We start from the raw sequence: 24,990 nt of genomic DNA, 5'->3' as shown, positions 1-24,990 counted from the left end.
TTGCAACAAATGATTTTGGAAGATGTCTATAGGCTTAGTACACATGTCCATATAGAAATTAACCTCGGTTGCCTGGATACGCGAGCCCCTCTGGGCGTTACTCTACACGATGTACACATAATTTCTCTAGGAAGTATTATGGATGAAACGTGGAAAATCCCGTTTCTATCCGTATTTCTTGTAAATATCCTGTTCAATGACTTAATACAGAACGACCGTATCAACATGAATGTCTCTCAAAGTCTATATTAAAATATTGGTATATATGCTTCCTCCTCCATAAACTCGGCCCATTCAGCAGATTATTGAAATTTAAAAATAGTAATATGATTTTTTGAAAAAAGCCAAATTATCATATAGAATTTAAAAGTTAAAGTTTTGGAGTTAAAAAATATTTCATCTGGTAGAAGTATTCTAAAATGCATATTACTGTCCCTGTAATAAACTTTGATTAAGGACATTTAATTAAAAAAAAAATGGATGCATGGGTTTCGGCTTAATTGAAAAGTCATGGGGAAAAATTACATTCCATAGGGTAAATTGTATTTGTTTTACTTATTAAAAAAAAGATTTATTTTTCTTCCTCTTTTTATTAATTTTTGAAATAAGTTTGTAGCAAGTATCATTAAATTTTTATAGCTTTTAAAAATGTTGTGGTCTGCAATGTTTTGTTAGTACATTCGAATAAATTTCAAATCTGTTTTGAAATCCTTATCTTTTGGAAATCTGACTGGGGGGAAATGAAATGACCCGAAAAAATTTGTAATGACACAAATTTTCACCACCAGAAAATAAATAAGGAAATGAGGGGGGGTCATGTTGTGCATCCTTTTGCTACTTTTGACGGTAATTAAAACTGATTGAGGATGGAGACGCAAGATTTAATGGAACCCAACACTGCCAACACTTCAACTTAAGGAAGTATGTTTTTGGAAATCACACATGTGTACATGGGAAGCCATCGCTTTAGTTATGCTGATAGGGGAGGACTGGATATGGCACTTTGTGACAGGAAATTTTTAATCAGCTCCTGTACTTGACAAAAGCACCGAAACCCAGTCGTATTTTTTTTCTTCTCCAAATGAGGTTCTTGTTCAATTGCATTGCTTCCTTTAGAATGAAAAAAAGATTTTAATGATTGAGTCAGAACTTCTTGGAGTTGAGTGGGAGTCCGGAGCTATAAGATTGGTACAAGTATATATAATCTAATTTTTAGGAGTTTTCCCCCACAGAGATTTTTAAAGTTTATTTGATCATAGTTTTGGATTTTGTGTCTGTTTTTGTGAGGCTTTTAATGTTTGATGGAAGGAAAACCCAGGATCTAAAAATGATATTGGTAACACTTATAGTCAAAATGAATTTTTTATTGTGTGTGGGTTTTTCCTCATGTTAAAATGCTATTATTTTTTCAAAATGATTATTTATTGAATATCTCTGTTTAAATTTATTTCACATAATACTTTAGCTATCTAGAATTGCTATTTTTCAAAGAGTTTGGTGTGAAAAAAGCTTTTAAAGTTCTGTAAATGTTATAAAATTTCCACTTTCAGAACTTTTCCCCAGAAGATGTTACAATGCCGTCTGCTGAACAGTCCCTTGTAGAACGTCTGCTAAAGCAGTCTATCTTGACCGTCTGCAAAGAAGCAGTCAGCTACAGCCAGCACCTGGAGATTGATGGAATTATTTGCATCTCCCCGGAAAATCAGGACAAACAGATTGTCGTCAAGGTCCATGAACTTTTCAAAAAGACTTTTGATGGACGGGAGAAAAATAAAGTTGTCGAAGAACAAGATGGAGAACATGATATTCAAAAGTATGAGGCACAGTTTGGTACAAAATCCTTAGATGGAGATGAAATAAAAAAGGAACATGTGGAAGGTTTGGATGTTCTCGATGAGGATTCAAGCAAAGCTCGTAGTAGATTCAATGATGTGAATAGTGCTTATGATGAGAATGAAGACTCGGATAGTTTCCACAGTGATGACACCAGCATGGAGACTGAGGGTGTTGGAGCAGAAAATGATGAGGAATCTGCAATGTCAACGTCAGTTATAAAGAAACCGATGATGAGTCGAATCATAGCACCCAAACTCTCCAGTCAGAAAGTGAAACAATCTCGTCAGAAACAAGTAGCCAATTCCAAAAAAGGCGTCTCAGGGAAGAGTGAAGAAGATGTCCCAGGATACATTTACAACAGCGAAGCTCCGAAACCGGACATAAAGCCGGTAAAAGATGTAGAATGCAAGCGTTGTTTTGAGGTCCTCCCAGACGGGCCATCATTTGAGAATCACAATCTGAATCAGCATAATGTTTACACTTGTTTGGTGTGCTACAATACATTTACGTGTCGAAATAATATGAAGAGGCATATGCGGCTTCACACTGGGTACAAACCTTACCAGTGTACACTGTGCTCCGAGAGCTTCACCAGAAAAGACGACATCAAGAGACACCTCATCAAGCATAACTACAACAAGCCTTTCCGATGCAATCTCTGTAATAAAGGCTACATGGATCGTAAAACAATAAAAAACCACATGAAGAAGGAACACGCGACGAAACTATTGCATTGCTGTCCCACGTGTGGCGAAAGCTTCAATGATGTCATCAAATTTCAGAAGCATAAGAAGAGTCACCCGGAACTCATGATTTATCAATGCTCGATTTGTAACTTTTCAGGATCAAATCCACTCATGTACAACAAACATATGCTGGTGCACGGTCAGGAAAAGATCTTCAACTGTGTACCTTGCGGGTCAGAGTTCACAGACCCCTTCAAGTACACCAGTCACATGAAAAAACATCGTACGGATGAAAACTTTGATTCCTTCCAGTGTTGTTTTTGTTCTCATGTGCTTCCAACCTATGACCAACTCATCAAACATGAGCACACTCACGTGCAAAGCAAGAGACACACCTGTACTGTGTGCATGAAACAATTCCGATATCCCTCCAATTTACGTGAGCACATGCTGATCCACTCGGACATGAGTCGTAAGATCAGAGTCCACATCAAGAAAGAGATCATTCCTTCATCGATGAACAACACCGCTAGTGGACCGGAGGAAGGGACTGCTTCTGAGGCCCAAAATGGAGCAGTCAAAATAAAAACGGAGCCAGATTTAAATGAGAATGAGAAGGAACAGATCTCAAGCCAGTACTGGTGCACCGAGTGTCAGATGGGCTTCGAGTCGGAGAATGACCTCACTGACCACATTTCAGTTGCACATGATGAGTCCATCTGCAAAATGGAGAACGATGGGGTCTGTGACTCAACTGGAGAGGAGGTTAATAAGTATGAAGATTCTCTGAATGAATTGGAGGAGATGGAAGATTCCAGCAGTGACTATGAAGAAAACTTCAAGGTGCCAATGAAAGTTCGAAATACAACTTTAAACAAGGACAGTGATGTTGCATATAGTCTGCTGCCCACTCATTTAAAAAATCACCTGACAGAGACTACAAACAATAGAGAGTGTTCCGAGGATGAAGAAGTAGAGTCGGAGTGCTCCAGTCAGTCAGAGCAAGCCAGTGTCGATAATTCTAAGAGCGTTTCTCCGAGTTTCTCAGACACCGCCAGTCCAGCCTGTAACATGCCCGTGTTTCCTCAGAACGAACAAGACAAACACATCGTTGTGTCAACATCTCAGTCATCCAGTCCCGCATCAGTCACATCCAACTTTAGCACTGTGACTCGTTCTCCGGGATTCGAACGTGTCATCACACCTGAAATCCTGTTCAGGATGAAGGAACCCTTCAAGTGTGACATTTGTCGTGGAACATTCGAGGACTTTGAATCATTTGACAAACATTGCAATTCCATCCATAGAAGGTATATTTGCGATTTCTGTGGAAAGCAATTCACATCGAAGCCAAATCGAGACCGTCATGTTCGCTATCACACAGGCGAAAAGCCATACAAGTGTGAACTTTGTGGGCAGTCGTTTTTCCGTGGCGATGACTTGAAATATCACAGAACAACTCGCCATTCAGATTTTTTCACGTTTAACTGCAGCAAATGTAGAATGACATTTGCTTGGGCGAAAGATTTAGAAAAACACTTGCTGAAGTGTCATCGCTGACATTAGATTGTGTTACTCTGTTGCAAAAATTTTGATATTCATGATGATGGATTTTTAAACAAAATTCAATCTGTGGAAGAACAACCAAAAGTATCGGAAATATGCATTTTAATATCTCTTATCATGTTTATCTTCCATGGTTTTTTTTTCATTTTCTTTTTCCAGTTTGTTTTTTTACCCATTTTTTTTTTTGCAGTTTCTTTTTCTTTTCTTTTTTTCATTTTTCCCCAGATTGTTTTTTCCCCAGTTTTTTTTCCTTCAGTTTGGTTTTTCTCTTAAGTTTGGATTTCATTCAGTTGTTTTTCTCCTGTTTGTTTATTTTAATGTTTTTTTCCAGTTTCAATTTCCCCCCATTTTTCTGCTGTCATTCTTTTCGGTATTTTTTTGTTTTCTCCCTGTTTTTTTTTTCCAGTTATTTTTTTTCCACTTTGTTCAACCCCGCCCCCAGTTTCTCCCATTTTTTTCCGTTTGTTTTTGTGGTCAAATAGATTACAATATATCAAATTGTAAATTTATGCATGAACATGGATATAGGAATGAGAATAGAGTTCACTCTAAACGGCCTAGAATTTGTTCCTAGCTCTTTTCACATACTCCAAACAAATCTGGTATTGTTCCATTGTTGTATTGATGATTTTTATTTCAAATTATTGTGTAAAAGCTATGGTTATTTCATTTTCAATGCAGTTTTAGTTTTACAGATTCCTTCAGGAAAAAATAGCAATATTATTATTAAAATGAAATGTTAGTGATAAGGAGCACAATAGATTTGATAGTGGATACCTCTGAAATATTCTTCAATATTTATAGTTGTAAAGATATTTATGGTTACAGTTTAAGTTTAAAGTTGCATTATATTTGTGTCAGACTAAAACTAGTTCCTGATGTAACCAGGTAAATTCATTGAGAGAAGCAGGTTATTCCTGAAACCAATGAGTCATATTTGAATGCTATATAAAAATATCTGTGATTGAATCTTCAAGGTTGTTATAAGGCGCTCTTTTGTATTTCTCAGTACACTGTGTCCTAAAAAACTGCATGCTCTGCAAATCCTTAAGATTTTGGAAGGAAGTAGAATCATGGAGAAAATAATTTGATAGTGACCTAGGTGGATTCCACTGGGAAAATTCCCTGTCATTTAATGGTTTCAAGATCCTTGTACTCGACAAGATTTATTACGGAGACGATTTATTACGGAGTCGCACTATAATAGCCTGCACTTCTGCATGGGATTTAAATTTCTTTTTATTTTTCTCACTCAACCAACAAAACATTGACATTCGGATTTTCCAGCCCAGGACAAGATAAAATTAATCAGCTACACGGTATATAGGACACTGCCTGGTCTCATTATTGTGCAGGAACATGCCTCTGTACAATGTGAAGAAAATATGAATGTGAAAATGGTTATGCTAAGAGTTTGTTTTGATTAAAGACACTTGACACAAAACTAAAAATGGATGCATGGCTGATGTGTATATTTTTGGCTTAGTTTGGTTCTAATACTAAGTATGAATATAAACTTCCTAAGACAAAATAAGGGATAAATTTGTAAATATTCTATAATGTGCAAAAGTTGAAATATATTGCCCTACCTTATATAACTCTATATACAAATATTTGACACTGTTTTGGACTTATTGAGAGATTATTGGGAATAGATTACATTCCATATTGTATTCATTTTGCTTATAAAAATGTTCATTTTTGGAAAAAGGTTTGTTTGTAGTAAGTGTCTTTGAAGCAGTGTGTCAACCCCTTACTGACTAGTTGTATAAGCAGACTTTTGCATTGATTTCCTTATATATGTATAATTTCTATTCCAACAGGATGTTGTTGACTATTAACAAACTCCCTGTACAGTGCCTTATAAACAGATATATATGTACATTGTTACACCTATTTCATGTCCAATAAAGTTTTGAAATCAGACTGGGTCCATTCATTTGATTGAGGGCCTGAACTGCGATGCTTTGCTCCAGCATACTTCATGAAGCGTGTTCACTGAGGCAGTGCAGTTCATACCCTCATGTATTTTAGAAAATTGAATTTATGTTTGATATGTACTTTCTACTTTCATTTCTTTCTGGATTCCCAGCTGTTAGAATAGACGTACAATATTCATCAAAATTCATACCCACATTGTTCACATCTATGTCGCATTCATGAAGAAATTGCTATCATTAAAACATCAAGGATAAAAGTGTTGGAAATGTAGATAGTGCAGAAACGAATGAGGAGAGATGATGGTGGTTTTATAGTCTATGTGTCATTCTATTCATTTGTCCATCTGTCTATCATTCCATCTATCCATGTGTTTCATCCATTTGTCTGTCTATCCATCTGAGCGTCCGTCTATCCATTCATCAAAGTTGGTTTGTGCTTGTTAGATTATTCCCGTAACTGGACTTGGGTGTAAATCGGATTATCGGTAAATGACATGCCACATGTAAATAGCTTGAGATGATCGGTAAATGACATGCCACATGTAAATAGCTTGAGATGATCGGTAAATGACATGCCACATGTAAATAGCTTGAGATGATCGGTACATGACATGCCACATGTAAATAGCTTGAGATGATCAGTAATTGACATGCCACATGTAAATAGCTTGAGATGATTGGTAAATGACATGCCACATGTAAATAGCTTGAGATGATTTCCTGTAATACATGGTCAAAGTTGTAGATTATCCGAGAGGTATATTTAAAGGAAAGGGGGGGGGGGGGGCGATTAGAGACGAGTGTCTTTTTTTAATTGATTTTAATGTCACTTGGGTAAATCTGATTATGATTGCCTGTGGTGTGCTGATAAAGTTTAGAAATGACAATACATGTAACGATGAGACAAAATATTCCACAGCTTCTGACAGGAGTGCTAAAGCAAATCCATGTATTATTGACAGAAAGGTGTCGGATCCTTTGGTAGATTATTTGTAGTGTGTATTTATAACACTTCCCCCAATAACAACTATGATGTGGCATCCTGTTACACAATATCGTGGTGTGTGAAATTTACGCTTCTGTACAATAGTAAAAAAAGTACCATCTACACTGTATATTTCTTTTATTTTTTCATAATGTGAAACAGATTTAATACTTCATTTTCAATATGCGTAGATCATTTACAACACTGTTTATTCATTAGTGATATTTCCTCAAAAAAAAGAAATGGTGGAAGCAAATAATGATGGAACTACAGAATGTCAAAAAATGTGTATAACTGTCTTGAAGACCGCATTAAATTCACTCTATAGACAAATCAGTCTTGAAATATTCACCTAGCTATAGATTACATGGACTAATTTTCTGTGGATTTTGTCTCGGTCTACCATTAATTTTGAACACTATGAAATGCATCATGTCTTTCACCTCAATCTCTGAATCTCTCTTCCTGTTCATCCATATATCTCTCTGTCTGTTTATCCATCTCTTTGTCTGTTTATCCATCTCTCTGTCTGTTTATCCATCTTTGTTTGTTTATCCATCTCTCTGTCTGTTTATCCATCTCTTTGTCTGTTCTGTTTATCCATCTCTTTATCTTTTTATCCATCTCTTTGTCTGTTTATCCATCTCTTTATCTGTTTATCCATCTCTTTGTCTGTTTATCCATCTCTCTGTCTGTTTATCCATCTCTCTGTCTGTTTATCCATCTCTTTGTCTGTTTATCCATTTTTGTCTGTTTATCCATCTTTGTCTCTTTATCCACCTGTTTATCCATCTCTCTGTCTGTTTATCCATCTCTTTGTCTGTTTATCCATCTCTTTGTCTGTTTATCCATCTCTTTATCTGTTTATCCATCTTTTTCTGTTCTGTTTATCCATCTCTTTGTGTGTTCTGTTTATCCATCTCTCTGTCTGTTGATCCATCTTTGTTTATCCATCTCTCTGTCTGTTTATCCATCTCTTTGTCTGTTTATCCATCTCTTTATCTGTTTATCCATCTCTTTGTCTGTTTATCCATCTTTTTCTGTTCTGTTTATCCATCTCTTTGTGTGTTCTGTTTATCCATCTCTCTGTCTGTTGATCCATCTTTGTTTATCCATCTCTCTGTCTGTTTATCCATCTCTTTATCTGTTTATCCATCTCTTTGTCTGTTTATCTATCTCTTTGTCTCTTTATCCATCTCTCTGTCTGTTTATCCATCTTTGTCTGTTTATCCATCTTTGTTTATCCATCTTTGTCTGTTTATCCATCTCTCTGTCTGTTTATCCATCTTTGTCTGTTTATCCATCTCTTTATCTGTTAATCAATCTCTTTGTCTGTTTATCCATCTCTCTGTCTGTTTATCCATCTGTTTATCCATCTCTTTGTCTGTTTACCCATCTCTCTGTCTGTTTATCCATCTTTGTCTGTTTATCCATCTCTCTGTTTCTGTCACTTTCTTTCTCTCTCTCCATCTATCAATCTTTCTATCTGTCTGTATATCTCTTTATCTTTCTCTCTGCATCTCTCTATTTCTGTCTGTCTATCTCTTTGTCTTTCTCTCTATCTCTCTATTTCTGTCTGTTTATCTTTGTCTTTCTCTCTATCTCTCTATTTCTGTCTGTCTATTTCTGTTTTTCTCTCTGTAATCTCTCTATTTCTGTCTGTATATCTCTCTGTCTTTTTCTGTATCTCTCTATTTCTGTCTGTATATCTTTGTCTTTCTCTCTATCTCTCTATTTCTGTCAATCTCATTGTCTTTCTCTCTGTATCTCTCTATTTCTGTCTTTCTCTATGTATCTCTCTATTTCTGTCTGTATATCTCTCTGTCTTTCTCTCTGTATCTCTCTATTTCTGTCTGTATATCTCTGTCTTTTTCTCTGTATCTCTCTATTTCTCTCTATCTCTCTATTTCTGTCTGTCTTTCCCTGTATCTCTATTTCTGTCTGTCTATCTTTGTCTTTCTCTCTGTATCTCTCTATTTCTGTCTGTCTATCTCTTTATCTTTCTCTCTCTATCTCTCTATTTCTGTCTGTCTTTCTCTCTGTATCTCTATTTCTGTCTGTCTATCTTTGTCTTTCTCTCTGTATCTCTCTATTTCTGTCTGTCTATCTTTGTCTTTCTCTCTATCTCTCTATTTCTGTCTGTCTATCTTTGTCTTTCTGTATCTCTATTTCTGTCTGTCTATCTCTTTATCTTTCTCTCTGTATCTCTGCCTGTATATCTTTATCTTTCTCTCTGTATCTCTCTATTTCTGTCTGTCTATCTCTTTATCTTTCTCTCTGTATCTCTCTATTTCTGTCTGTTTATCTCTTTATCTTTCTCTCTGTATCTCTCTATTTCTGTCTGTCTATCTTTATCTTTCTCTCTGTATCTCTATTTCTGTCTGTCTATCTTTGTCTTTCTCTCTGTATCTCTCTATTTCTGTCTGTTTATCTCTTTATCTTTCTCTCTGTATCTCTCTATTTCTGTCTGTCTATCTCTGTCTTTCTCTCTATATCTCTCTATTTCTGTCTGTCTATCTTTGTCTCTCTCTCTCTCTCTCTCTCTCTCTCTCTCTCTCTCTCTATTTCTGTCTCTCTTTATCTTTCTCTCTGTATCTCTCTATTTCTGTCTGTCTATCTTTTTGTTTATCCACCCCTTCCACTGTTTCTCTCTTCTCTTGACAAATAATTTTTCAAAAGTGCATGTGTTATGTTGAATGTCATTTGAATTTAAGATAATTGAATTTCACTTGTATAACACAATGGATGTTGTGTAAACTGAGTTGGCTTGAGTCGATCACTCTGTGCGGCACCTAGGAAATGACGTCACAATATACATGTGTATATATTCAGCTGCTCTGTTTCTATATTGTTTCTATGGTAACTTCTTGTTCCGTGTCATAAGAAATTCAAATTTTCTTTATCATTATTTGTCAAATCACATTAAGTGTGATTTACAAAATTCGATTATAAGGACCAAAAAGTAATTCCATGGTTAAAGTTTTCTAAGTTAATTGTTATCTTAAAAAATGAGTTTGTTTTCATTCCTTTAATAATGGATATGCACATCAGACAAAAATATACATGTATATACATGTACTTGTGAATAAAGTGTTGTACAGTATTAAATTGCATAATGCGCAATGTATAATGTTCATGAAATTATAAAGTTGAGAATTAGAAATTATACTAAGAAACAAAATCAAAAATATCTACAAGATTGATAATGTGGGATGATATTTTACTTTTTGAAAAATTTGTTAAGAATTATCATAAAATGAACTGAAAGAGTTACAAATCATCTACAAGGTACATACATTTATTTTTTTAAAAATTATCTTTTACTGATGGAAGAGTATAAAAGATTTGGGGGTTGTGGTGGTTGTTATTAGATATTCAAAAGAAGAAAATCTTGATTATGTAGGTGAGCATTATGGACCATGAGCCTCTTCATGAACGAAAATCGGCATTGAAATTGTAGTCAAATGAAACTGTAGTTCTTGAGTTCGAATCTAGCAGGAAATTTGATTTTTTTTTCCAGATTACTTTCTACTTAAAATTTCTAAATATCATTGTACATGTCCTCCACTTTCCCTCCATTTCAGATTTCTCTAGTGTGTTATTCCTCCTTACATGTTGTGGGTATATGTAATACATCAGAGACAGGTTTCATTAGTGCGTTATTCCTCCTTACATGTGGGTTATATATGTAATACATCAGAGACAGATTTCATTAGTGTGTTATTCTTCCTTACATGTTGTGGGTATATGTAATACATCAGAGACAGATTTCTCTAGTGCGTTATTCCTCCTTACATGTTGTGGGTATATGTAATACATCAGAGACAGATTTCTCTAGTGTGTTATTCCTCCTTACATGTTGTGAGTATATGTAATACATCAGAGACAGGTGAATGTAGATTTTGAGGAGGTAGAAGGAGAGGGGGGTTGTAGAGAAGTATAATGTCTGTGACTGAGTGTGGGTCTGACAGTCTCGATGACAGGAAGAGGAAGGGGAGGAAGATAGTGAATACTTTGTTCTCAGTCAGTGTCTTCATTTATACAGATATTGATGAATGTCAGGACCGCAGACAGAACTTGTGCCCGGGGAAGTGCATCAACACACCTGGATCATTCACCTGTAACTGCAGTATTCCGGGCTACCTGGACAGACCCACAGATAAATTCTGTCAAGGTCAGATATATATCAGGTGGTGGTAAGTGTAATTTGATAATGTCACCATCTTGCATGGATTAATTTGATGAAACTCCAACCCAGTCATGTGTGCTTTTTGATCAGTATGAATATGTGTGTTGAATATTTATACGGGAACTGAGGGCATGTCTGTGCATCTTTTTATGAGTTGTTTATTCTGTACTTTTATTGTTTTAATGTCCCAGCTATACTACTAACAACTTAAGACAGTAATTATTTATATTTATGATTCATTTTTATACGCCCGTCAACAGACGGGACATATTATATTATGGCACTGTCCATGCTTCCGTCCGTCTGGCTGTCCGAGGTCATGATTTTTGGACTTTTTTCTGTAATGGATGCATGTACAGCTTTTAAATTTGGTCACAATTTCTCTCTCAAGAAGCGTAAAAGTGAGTTTGCCTTTCAGATGGAGTGGTGCATTGTCGCCTATGTTATGGCTTATAGTAGATCAAATAGTTTTATAGACTTCTTCCCCGTTACAAATACAGATATTGCTCTGAAATTTAGTCACAAGTTTCTTCTTGGATGAATACAACTACAAGCTTCCTCTCCGACGATTACAAGTACAGTTTGCATTTCAGCTGGATTGGACTGTCAGTCGGTGACCTACTTTAGGGCTAAATGTAGGTCAAACAATTTTTTGGACTTTTTTTCATTACGGATACAGATATTGCTCAGAAATTTAGTCCCAAGCTTCCTCTTGGAGGAACACAAGTTCAGATTGCATTTCAGCTGGATTGGTCTGTCTGTGTGTCAGTCGAAGGTAAAGTTTTCTGGACTTTTTTCCATGATGGATGCATGTACAGCATTGAAATTTGGTCACAATTTTTTCCTCAAGAAGCAAAAGAGAGTTTGCATTTCAGCTGGATTTGTGCACCTTGACCTACTTTAGGCCTTTAAGTAGGTCAAACAGTTTTCTGGATTTATTTTTTCACAATATAGATATTACCCTTAAATTTAGTCACAAGCTTCCTCTCAGAGGAATAAAAAAAACAAGTTCATTTTGAATTTCGGATGAATTTTGTCCCAACCTCCCTTTTAGAGAAATACATAATCAGTTTATATTTCAACTTGATTGGTGCACCATGACCTTCTTTAGGACAAAGTTTGTAAGGATGTAAGTTTCCTGGACTTTTTCTCATCATGTAGACAGATATCGCAACCTCCCTCTCAGAGAAATACATGATCAGTTCACTTGTCAGATAGATTGGTGCACCATGACGCATGCACTTTGGGGCTTTTCTATTCAGAATGTGTGTTATATCAATTCAGAGTGCATAATGTGCTTACAGGTTGAATTTCACTGTCCGGCAGGCGTATGTTGTACTGTTTGAGGTACTCTTGTAATTTTATTTGATTGTTGTCAAATTGAAAGTTCAGTGCATTTTCAGAGAAACATAACATATTGAAGCAGCAAAGGATTATCATGAACAAAAGATTAATAAGTGTAATTACATGTATATTACAATAAATGCATGAAATATAGTAAATGTATAATTATATTGCAATAAATACATGAAATATAATGGGTATGTAGATATTATGCTGGTTTCTGTAGAATTGACTCCAATATTAAATATATGGGAGTATTGCATAATAGGCAATCATGTGTAATATGTTTTCCAAGTGTGTAGTGAAGATCATGGTTAATAAGCGATGTCTTATTTTATATATCTACCATATTACAGATGTAGACGAATGCCAGGAAAACAATGGAAATTGTCAAGAGATTTGTGTCAACACAATCGGGTCGTATAGCTGTGAATGTGATGAGGGACTAAAGATAGAAGAGGACGGCCATAATTGTACAGGTAACACAATGTAATATAGTACTGTACAGGTACCACAATGTAATATAGCACTGTACAGGTAGCACACAATGTAATATAGTCCTGTACAGGTAACACACATTGTGATATAGTACTGTACAGGTAACACACAATGTAATATAGTACTGTACAGGTAACACACAATGTAATATAGTACTGTACAGGTAACACACAATGTAATATAGTCCTGTACAGGTAACACACATTGTGATATAGTACTGTACAGGTAACACACAATGTAATATAGTACTGTACAGGTAACACACAATGTAATATAGTACTGTACAGGTAACACACATTGTGATATAGTACTGTACATGTAAAACACAATGTAATATAGTACTGTACAGGTAACACACAATGTAATATAGTACTGTACAGGTAACACAATGTAATATAGTACTGTACAGGTAACATACAATGTAATATAATACTGTACAGTTAACACAATGTAATATAGTACTGTACAGGTAACACACAATGTAATATAGTACTGTACAGTTAACACAATGTAATATAGTACTGTACAGGTAACACAATGTAATGTAATACTGTATAGGTAACACACATTGTGATATAATACTGTACAGGTAACACAATGTGATATAGTACTGTACAGGTAACACAATGTAATATAGTGTTGTACAAGTAACACACATTGTGATATAATACTGTACAGGTAGCACAATGTAATAGAGTACTATACAGGTAACACATATTGTGATATAGTACTGTACAGGTAACACAATGTAATATAATGTACTGTACAGGTAACATACAATGTAATATAGTACTGTACAGGTAACATACAATGTAATATAATACTGTACAGGTAACATACAATGTAATATAATACTGTACAGGTAACATACAATGTAATATAGTACTGTACAGGTAACACACATTGTGATATAGTACTGTACAAGTAAAACACAATGTAATATAGTACTGTACAGGTAACATACAATGTAATATAGTACTGTACAGGTAACACACATTGTGATATAATACTGTACAGGTAACACAATGTAATATAGTACTATACAGGTAACACAATGTAATATAGTACTGTAGAGGTAACACACAATGTAATATAGTACTATACAGGTAATACACAATGTAATATAGTACTGTACAGGTGACACACAATGTAATATAGTACTGTACAGGTAACATACAATGTAATATAATACTGTACAGGTAACACACATTGTGATATAGTACTGTTCAGGTAACACAGATTGTGATATAGTACTGTACATGTAAAACACAATGTAATATAGTACTGTACAGGTAACATACAATGTAATATAGTACTGTACAGGTAACACAGATTGTGATATAGTACTGTACAGGTAACACAATGTAATATAGTACTGTACAGGTAACACAATGTAGTATAGTACTGTACATGTAAAACACAATGTAATATAGCACTGTACAGGTAACACACATTGTGATATAGTACTGTACATGTAAAACACAATGTAATATAGCACTGTACAGGTAACACACATTGTGATATAGTACTGTACATGTAAAACGCAATGTAATATAGTACTGTACAGGTAACACACAATGTAATATAGCACTGTACAGGTAACACATATTGTGATATAATACTGTACAGGTAACACACAATGTAATATAGCACTGTACAGGTAACACACAATGTAGTATTACTGTACAGGTAACACAATGTAATATAGTACTGTAGAGGTAACACAATGTAATATAGTACTGTACAGGTGACACACATTGTGATATAGTACTGTACAAGTAAAACACAATGTAATATAGTACTGTACAGGTAACATACAATGTAATATGGTGCTGTACAGGTAACACACACTGTAATATAGTATTGTACAGGTAACACACATTGTGATATAATACTGTACAGGTAACACAATGTAATATAGTACTGTATAGGTAACACAATGTAATATAGTACTGTATAGGTAACACACAATGTAATATAGCACTGTACAGGTAACACACAATGTAATATTACTGTACAGGTAACACACAATGTAATATGGTGCTGTACAGGTAACACACAATGTAATATAGTATTGTACAGGTAACACACATTGTGATATAATACTGTACAGGTAACACAATGTAATATAGTACTGTAGAGGTAACACACAATGTAATATTACTGTACAGGTAACACACAATGTAATATGGTGCTGTACAGGTAACACACAATGTAATATAGTATTGTACAGGTAACACACATTGTGATATAATACTGTACAGGTAACACAATGTAATATAGTACTGTACAGGTAACACACAATGTAATATAGTACTGTAGAGGTAACACACAATGTAATATAGTACTGTACAGGTAACACAATGTAATATAGCACTGTACAGGTAACACACAATGTAATATAGTACTGTACAGGTAACACAATGTAATATAGTACTGTACAGGTAACATACAATGTAATATAGTACTGTACAGGTAACACACAATGTAATATAGTATTGTACAGGTAACACACATTGTGATATAATACTGTACAGGTAACACAATGTAATATAGTACTGTATAGGTAACACACAATGTAATATAGTACTGTAGAGGTAACACAATGTAATATAATACTGTACAGGTAACACACATTGTGATATAGTACTGTATAGGTAACACACAATGTAATATAGTACTGTACAGTTAACACAATGTAATGTAATACTGTATAGGTAACACACATTGTGATATAATACTGTACAGGTAACACAATGTGATATAGTACTGTACAGGTAACACAATGTAGTATAGTACTGTACATGTAAAACACAATGTAATATAGCACTGTACAGGTAACACACATTGTGATATAGTACTGTACATGTAAAACACAATGTAATATAGCACTGTACAGGTAACACACATTGTGATATAGTACTGTACATGTAAAACGCAATGTAATATAGTACTGTACAGGTAACACACAATGTAATATAGCACTGTACAGGTAACACATATTGTGATATAATACTGTACAGGTAACACACAATGTAATATAGCACTGTACAGGTAACACACAATGTAGTATTACTGTACAGGTAACACAATGTAATATAGTACTGTAGAGGTAACACAATGTAATATAGTACTGTATAGGTAACACAATGTAATATAGTACTGTATAGGTAACACACAATGTAATATAGTACTGTATAGGTAACACAATGTAATATAGTACTGTACAGGTAACACACATTGTGATATAGTACTGTACAAGTAAAACACAATGTAATATAGTACTGTACAGGTAACATACAATGTAATATGGTGCTGTACAGGTAACACAATGTAATATAGTACTGTACAGGTAACACACATTGTGATATAGTACTGTACAAGTAAAACACAATGTAATATAGTACTGTACAGGTAACATACAATGTAATATGGTGCTGTACAGGTAACACACAATGTAATATAGTATTGTACAGGTAACACACATTGTGATATAATACTGTACAGGTAACACAATGTAATATAGTACTGTATAGGTAACACAATGTAATATAGTACTGTATAGGTAACACACAATGTAATATAGCACTGTACAGGTAACACACAATGTAATATTACTGTACAGGTAACACACATTGTGATATAGTACTGTAGAGGTAACACAATGTAATATAGTACTGTATAGGTAACACACAATGTAATATAGCACTGTACAGGTAACACACAATGTAATATTACTGTACAGGTAACACACATTGTGATATAGTACTGTAGAGGTAACACAATGTAATATAGTACTGTAGAGGTAACACAATGTAATATAGTACTGTACAGGTAACACAATGTAATATAGTACTGTACAGGTAACACACAATGTAATATAGTACTGTACAGTTAACACAATGTAATGTAATACTGTATAGGTAACACACATTGTGATATAATACTGTAAAGGTAACACACAATGTAATATAGTACTGTACAGGTAACACAATGTAATATAGTACTGTAGAGGTAACATACAATGTAATATGGTGCTGTACAGGTAAAACAATGTAATATAGTACTGTACAGGTAACACACAATGTAATATAGTACTGTACAGGTAACACAATGTAATATAGTACTGTATAGGTAACACAATGTAATATAGTACTGTACAGGTAACACAATGTAATATAGTACTGTACAGGTAACACACAATGTAATATAGTACTGTACAGGTAACACAATGTAATATAGTACTGTACAGGTAACACACAATGTAATATAGTACTGTAGAGGTAACACACAATGTAATATTACTGTACAGGTAACACACAATGTAATATAGTACTGTACAGGTAACACAATGTAATGTAATACTGTATAGGTAACACACATTGTGATATAATACTGTACAGGTAACACAATGTGATATAGTACTGTACAGGTAACACAATGTAATATAGTGTTGTACAAGTAACACACATTGTGATATAATACTGTACAGGTAGCACAATGTAATAGAGTACTATACAGGTAACACATATTGTGATATAGTACTGTACAGGTAACACAATGTAATATAATGTACTGTACAGGTAACATACAATGTAATATAGTACTGTACAGGTAACATACAATGTAATATAATACTGTACAGGTAACATACAATGTAATATAATACTGTACAGGTAACATACAATGTAATATAGTACTGTACAGGTAACACACATTGTGATATAATACTGTACAGGTAACACAATGTAATATAGTACTGTACAGGTAACACAATGTAATATAGTACTGTATAGGTAACACACAATGTAATATAGTACTGTACAGGTAACACAATGTAATGTAATACTGTATAGGTAACACACATTGTGATATAATACTGTACAGGTAACACAATGTGATATAGTACTGTACAGGTAACACAATGTAATATAGTGTTGTACAAGTAACACACATTGTGATATAATACTGTACAGGTAGCACAATGTAATAGAGTACTATACAGGTAACACATATTGTGATATAGTACTGTACAGGTAACACAATGTAATATAATGTACTGTACAGGTAACATACAATGTAATATAGTACTGTACAGGTAACATACAATGTAATATAATACTGTACAGGTAACATACAATGTAATATAATACTGTACAGGTAACATACAATGTAATATAGTACTGTACAGGTAACACACATTGTGATATAGTACTGTACAAGTAAAACACAATGTAATATAGTACTGTACAGGTAACATACAATGTAATATAGTACTGTACAGGTAACACACATTGTGATATAATACTGTACAGGTAACACAATGTAATATAGTACTATACAGGTAATACACAATGTAATATAGTACTGTAGAGGTAACACACAATGTAATATAGTACTGTACAGGTAACATACAATGTAATATAGTACTGTACAGGTAACACACATTGTGATATAATACTGTACAGGTAACACAATGTAATATAGTACTGTAGAGGTAACACACAATGTAATATAGTACTGTACAGGTGACACACAATGTAATATAGTACTGTACAGGTAACACACAATGTAATATAGTATTGTACAGGTAACACACATTGTGATATAATACTGTACAGGTAACACAATGTAATATAGTACTGTAGAGGTAACACACAATGTAATATAGTACTGTATAGGTAACATACAATGTAATATAGTACTGTACAGGTAATACACAATGTAATATAGTACTGTAGAGGTAACACACAATGTAGTATTACTGTACAGGTAACACAATGTAATATAGTACTGTACAGGTAACATACAATGTAATATAGTACTGTACAGGTAACACAGATTGTGATATAGTACTGTACAGGTAACACAATGTAATATAGTACTGTACAGGTAACACACAATGTAATATAGTACTGTACAGGTAACACAGAATGTAATATAGTACTGTAGAGGTAACACAATGTAATATAGTACTGTACAGGTGACACACAATGTAATATAGTACTGTACAGGTGACACACAATGTAATATAGTACTGTACAGGTAACATACAATGTAATATAATACTGTACAGGTAACACACATTGTGATATAGTACTGTTCAGGTAACACAGATTGTGATATAGTACTGTACATGTAAAACACAATGTAATATAGTACTGTACAGGTAACACAATGTAATATAGTACTGTACAGGTAACATACAATGTAATATAGTACTGTACAGGTAACACACAATGTAATATAGTACTGTACATGTAACACACAATGTAATATAGTACTGTAGAGGTAACATACAATGTAATATAGTACTGTACAGGTGACACACAATGTAATATAGTACTGTACAGGTAACATACAATGTAATATAATACTGTACAGGTAACACACATTGTGATATAGTACTGTTCAGGTAACACAGATTGTGATATAGTACTGTACATGTAAAACACAATGTAATATAGTACTGTACAGGTAACATACAATGTAATATAGTACTGTACAGGTAACACACATTGTGATATAATACTGTACAGGTAACACAATGTAATATAGTACTATACAGGTAATACACAATGTAATATAGTACTGTAGAGGTAACACACAATGTAATATAGTACTGTACAGGTAACATACAATGTAATATAGTACTGTACAGGTAACACACATTGTGATATAATACTGTACAGGTAATACACAATGTAATATAGTACTGTACAGGTGACACACAATGTAATATAGTACTGTACAGGTAACATACAATGTAATATAATACTGTACAGGTAACACACATTGTGATATAGTACTGTTCAGGTAACACAGATTGTGATATAGTACTGTACATGTAAAACACAATGTAATATAGTACTGTACAGGTAACATACAATGTAATATAGTACTGTACAGGTAACACAGATTGTGATATAGTACTGTACAGGTAACACAATGTAATATAGTACTGTACAGGTAACACAATGTAATATAATACTGTACAGGTAACACATTGTGATATAGTACTGTACAGGTAACACAATGTAATATAGCACTGTACAGGTAACACACAATGTAATATAGTACTGTAGAGGTAACACACAATGTAATATAGCACTGTACAGGTAACACACATTGTGATATAGTACTGTACATGTAAAACGCAATGTAATATAGTACTGTACAGGTAACACACAATGTAATATAGCACTGTACAGGTAACACATATTGTGATATAATACTGTACAGGTAACACACAATGTAATATAGCACTGTACAGGTAACACACAATGTAGTATTACTGTACAGGTAACACAATGTAATATAGTACTGTAGAGGTAACACAATGTAATATAGTACTGTATAGGTAACACAATGTAATATAGTACTGTATAGGTAACACACAATGTAATATAGTACTGTACAGGTAACACAATGTAATATAGTACTGTACAGGTAACACAATGTAATATAGTACTGTACAGGTAACACAATGTAATATAGTACTGTACAGGTAACACAATGTAATATAATACTGTACAGGTAACACATTGTGATATAGTACTGTACAGGTAACACAATGTAATATAGCACTGTACAGGTAACACACAATGTAATATAGTACTGTAGAGGTAACACACAATGTAATATAGCACTGTACAGGTAACACACATTGTGATATAGTACTGTACATGTAAAACGCAATGTAATATAGTACTGTACAGGTAACACACAATGTAATATAGCACTGTACAGGTAACACATATTGTGATATAATACTGTACAGGTAACACACAATGTAATATAGCACTGTACAGGTAACACACAATGTAGTATTACTGTACAGGTAACACAATGTAATATAGTACTGTAGAGGTAACACAATGTAATATAGTACTGTATAGGTAACACAATGTAATATAGTACTGTATAGGTAACACACAATGTAATATAGTACTGTACAGGTAACACAATGTAATATAGTACTGTACAGGTAACACAATGTAATATAGTACTGTACAGGTAACACAATGTAATATAGTACTGTACAGGTAACACAATGTAATATAGTACTGTACAGGTAACACAATGTAATATAGTACTGTACAGGTAACACACAATGTAATATAGTACTGTACAGGTGACACACAATGTAATATAGTACTGTACAGGTAACACACAATGTAATATTACTGTACAGGTAACACAATGTAATATAGTACTGTAGAGGTAACACAATGTAATATAGTACTGTACAGGTAACACAATGTAATATAGTACTGTACAGGTAACACACAATGTAATATAGTACTGTACAGGTAACACACAATGTAATATAGTACTGTACAGGTAACACAATGTAATATAGTACTGTACAGGTAACATACAATGTAATATAGTACTGTACATGTAACACACAATGTAATATGGTGCTGTACAGGTAACACACATTGTAATATGGTGCTTAAATCATGCAGGGATATCGATGCATTATTGTTTTTGTTGACCAAACTAACTCATTTTAGAAACATGATAAGAGGTGCTACAGTTTCTTAAGCCATTTTCAAGGTTCGTTCATAAAATGGCTATCCTTTCAGATTACTTTGGGCATGTGCTTTGACCATTAAACTTCATATTTGAGTTATAAAATGTCTCTCTCCAGTGTACATCAACAACTGTAGAAAAATTGTACTTGTAGAAAGGTGTGTTGTGTCTCTGAAAGAAGAAATTCAAGGTCTGAAGAAATTAATTACTGTTGTTTCAAAATTGAGAATTTGTGTCACTTTTGGCATCATGTAATCCTAGTGATGGTTGATATTAGATATGTATTGTGTGAAATTGCATTGGACATAATCTTTTGTGTGGTTAATTCTAAAAAAAATCAATTTTATGTTTTTGGCTTTTAATATTATTTTCCATTCAGAACTCCTCGGGTATATCACATGCTCGAGGAGTTCTGAATGCACTAATCTCCACACTAGCACCACCTGTGTGGGACGAATGCGTGGTAGCACTTTAATATGCAGCTCTGAGACTTAAGCTTACTCAGTTCCTTTCGGATTCTGTAAGGTAATCTTAATAACATAGGATATCCCCCCCAACCCCCAAAAGTTTCACTGTAGCATTGTGTAAAACTACTTGTAAATGTTTTAATATTGCTAAAAACTCATATTTACCACAAAATCTTTAAATGAAAACACCTTTATTATTGCATTATTCAAAAATCTTTACTTGAAATTCAATGGATAAACATCTGAAAATTGAAATCCTTCAGACATGTCTTTTTATTGGTGCATTTCATGTATTGATGTTCAATTATAATAACATTGTTTTGATCAAATGATAGAAAAGCCTGCTTAAACACAACAAAATCCTACTAATATTAGTGATTAATCATTTCACGTGTCCAAGATCTCGGTTATCTTATAAAATTAAGAATTTTAGTTCAATTCATTCTGGGTACTTGAAATTTATTCAAGAGACTTGATGTAATATATATAACATAATGTGTGACGTGAATCGTAGTAAAATCGTAACAGATTAAGGAGCTATACTACATCGTTATAATGGCCGACTTCCTCTTAAAACTTGACTGAAACTATAAATATCAGCAATATAATTATGTATATTCCTTTAAAATGTGATTGCCTAGCTTGGTAGCTCTTGTAGCCAGTTAACATGCTGACTGCTGATCTGTACATTGTGGGCTCATCGGGGATTTTCATTTTTTTTTTAAAGATTACTTTCTACTAAAACTCGCACACTTTTTGACTAGATTTGAAAGTACTGGTATCAAAAAAAAAACAAAAAAAAAAATGTGAAAGAATTTTGTAAAACTATGTGTAAATGTTTTCCTATTGCTAAAAACCCATATTTGCCACAAAATTTTCAATTTCAAATTATTGTGTGTGTATATATATATATATATATATATATATATATATATATATATATATATATACATGTATTCTCCACTTTTCATCCACATCAAATTTCTATGTTATTCCTCCTGAAAAGAATTGGAATCTGACATGGCATGCACATATTAATTATACATTTAGATAGAGAAGACAGCTTACGCGAACAAGGAATGAAATCTCTTCTAATTTATTTAATGTAGTTCCTTCTGCATGTCTAGGGGTCTGATTACATCTCTATAAGGACATATTTCCATCTGTGAAACCAAGGCTTGTGTTTTCTCAGGGAATTTGTGATTGTGAAACAACCAGTGTGAATCACTTTGTGTCTGAGTCTCATCTGACTTCCTACAATATGTTGCAACCCTGTGCAAGGATCTGGAATTCTGATGACAAATTTTCCTGATCTGGAAACAGCTCGCCAGGAAAATGGATTATTTGTAGATGGAATTCAAATTTGTTTCCTGGAAATACACAGGCCATTTCTGGGTTGCAGACCAAAGTTTCCTGAATTTACTGAATGAATGCGATGTGTTTATGCATATTTATAATTTGGTTTGTAATCTTCAATGACTGCGATTTGCAGTCTTGTCATTATGTCGCTCGTTATAAGGGGGCATTGTCTCCTCTCTCTCTTCCCTTTTCTCCCTTCCCTCCTCCTTTCTCCTAGCTCTCAACAACCCTCCTCTTGCCCCCTTCCTTTCTTACCCCCATTCCCTTCCCTCCTTTTTCCTGCCCCTTAAAATCCTCCCTCTTTCTACTGCCCCTTCTCCCACCCCTTCTTCCACCCTTAACCCTCTCTGCCTCCACATGTATATTATTATGTGTACTTTAGGGATATTTTTATTGTTTGGTACATTTTGATTCAATCCATGCTATGATAGACATGCCTGTGTAATTTACTTTGTTGTCAATCTGATTATTTTCTCCTCTCTCTGTAGAATAGTCTTCTCCCTTTGTAGAATTTGTTGATCCAATAGTCTTCTCTTTGTGTGAAATTTACTTAATTGTTGATCCAAATTGTTTTCATTTCTCTTCTCTTTGTAAAACTTACTTAATTGTCAGTCACATTGTTTTGTTCTCTCTGTGTAGAATTTGCTCAATTGCTGCTCTCTCTCTCTCTCTCTGATTTAGTGTACAAGACATTCCTTATGTATTCAGATCTATTGGGAAAGAATTTAGTCACAGGAAACTGGATATGAACAGAAACCATCTGTGTCCTTATGCACAAAATATCTAATATGAAGAAAAAAAAATTGTGTCTGGTTATCAAATACCGATCACAAGGTCATAAATATGTATGCAAGTTTTATAAACCATGATGGATGTACTTTAAATATTAATTTAGAAAATCTACAAGAAATGAAAAATAAGAAAATATTACAGTGTTTGTAAATTTTGATCTTAGTTGTAAGATATCTTGTGAATAGACCCACAGGTCTAAAGAATTCAAACTATACTTGTAGATAAAGAATTCATACTGTACTTGTAGATAAAGAATTCATACTGTACTTGTAGATAAAGAATTCATACTGTACTTGTAGATGTGAACGAGTGTGAGGAATACGGACCCCAGATCTGTAAAAATGGAGACTGTATCAACTGGAGCGGGGTGTACCAGTGTGTCTGTCACCGTGGTTACCAGCAGCACAAGGATGGCATCCATTGCACAGGTCAGCATAAGGTCAAGGTCATGCAGTCGCCACTTATATAACAAGTTGATGAAAAGGCCGGGATATTTATCAAAAAAGTTAGAGAGGGGCCGTCACTTTTCCTCCCTGGGCTTTATCAATTGATATCTAGTACATTTATCATATTAAAATCTTTATAAGTCAAATTAAAAAAAAATATGATACTGGATAAGATATTGCACAAGTTTAACTACAGTATTTGAAATTTGGATTATGAAGAGAGGAAAATCACATCTTTAGAAGTATAAATTGCCAACATTCATTTTGTTCAGGGGAAATACAGACAGGGGTGGGGGTGTACACAGTCCAGTGGTCCTGTGCTTTAATTTGAACCAATTTTTTGA

General features: G+C 33.9%; 2 protein-coding genes across 4 annotated transcripts in view; both read left to right on the top strand.

The window, feature by feature from the left end:
• The window catches only part of LOC125679324 (fibrillin-2-like), a 59,480-nt gene that overhangs the window by 10,987 nt on the left and 23,503 nt on the right, over window positions 1-24,990 (top strand). For both annotated transcript variants that reach the window (XM_056153679.1, XM_056153678.1), the window contains 3 exons: window positions 11,059-11,187; window positions 12,903-13,025; window positions 24,500-24,628. In XM_056153679.1, the coding sequence (XP_056009654.1) occupies window positions 11,059-11,187; window positions 12,903-13,025; window positions 24,500-24,628 (381 nt within the window). The remainder of the gene's footprint in view (window positions 1-11,058; window positions 11,188-12,902; window positions 13,026-24,499; window positions 24,629-24,990) is intronic.
• On the top strand, window positions 648-6,014 carry LOC125679326 (zinc finger protein Xfin-like). Of its 2 annotated transcripts, none has more exons than XM_056153680.1 (2): window positions 648-1,188; window positions 1,551-6,014. In XM_056153680.1, exons 1-2 carry the CDS (start codon window positions 1,135-1,137, stop codon window positions 4,080-4,082), a joined length of 2,586 nt encoding a protein of 861 aa, XP_056009655.1. In that variant the 5' UTR covers window positions 648-1,134; the 3' UTR covers window positions 4,083-6,014. The 2 variants fall into 2 exon arrangements, with proteins under 2 accessions (XP_056009655.1, XP_048774407.1); XM_048918450.2 differs by having other exon boundaries at window positions 1,145-1,336.

Source organism: Ostrea edulis, chromosome 2 (assembly GCF_947568905.1).
Source record: "Ostrea edulis chromosome 2, xbOstEdul1.1, whole genome shotgun sequence".
NCBI classification, from domain to species: Eukaryota; Metazoa; Mollusca; class Bivalvia; order Ostreida; family Ostreidae; genus Ostrea; species Ostrea edulis.
This window is presented reverse-complemented; position numbering and strand designations above follow the sequence as displayed.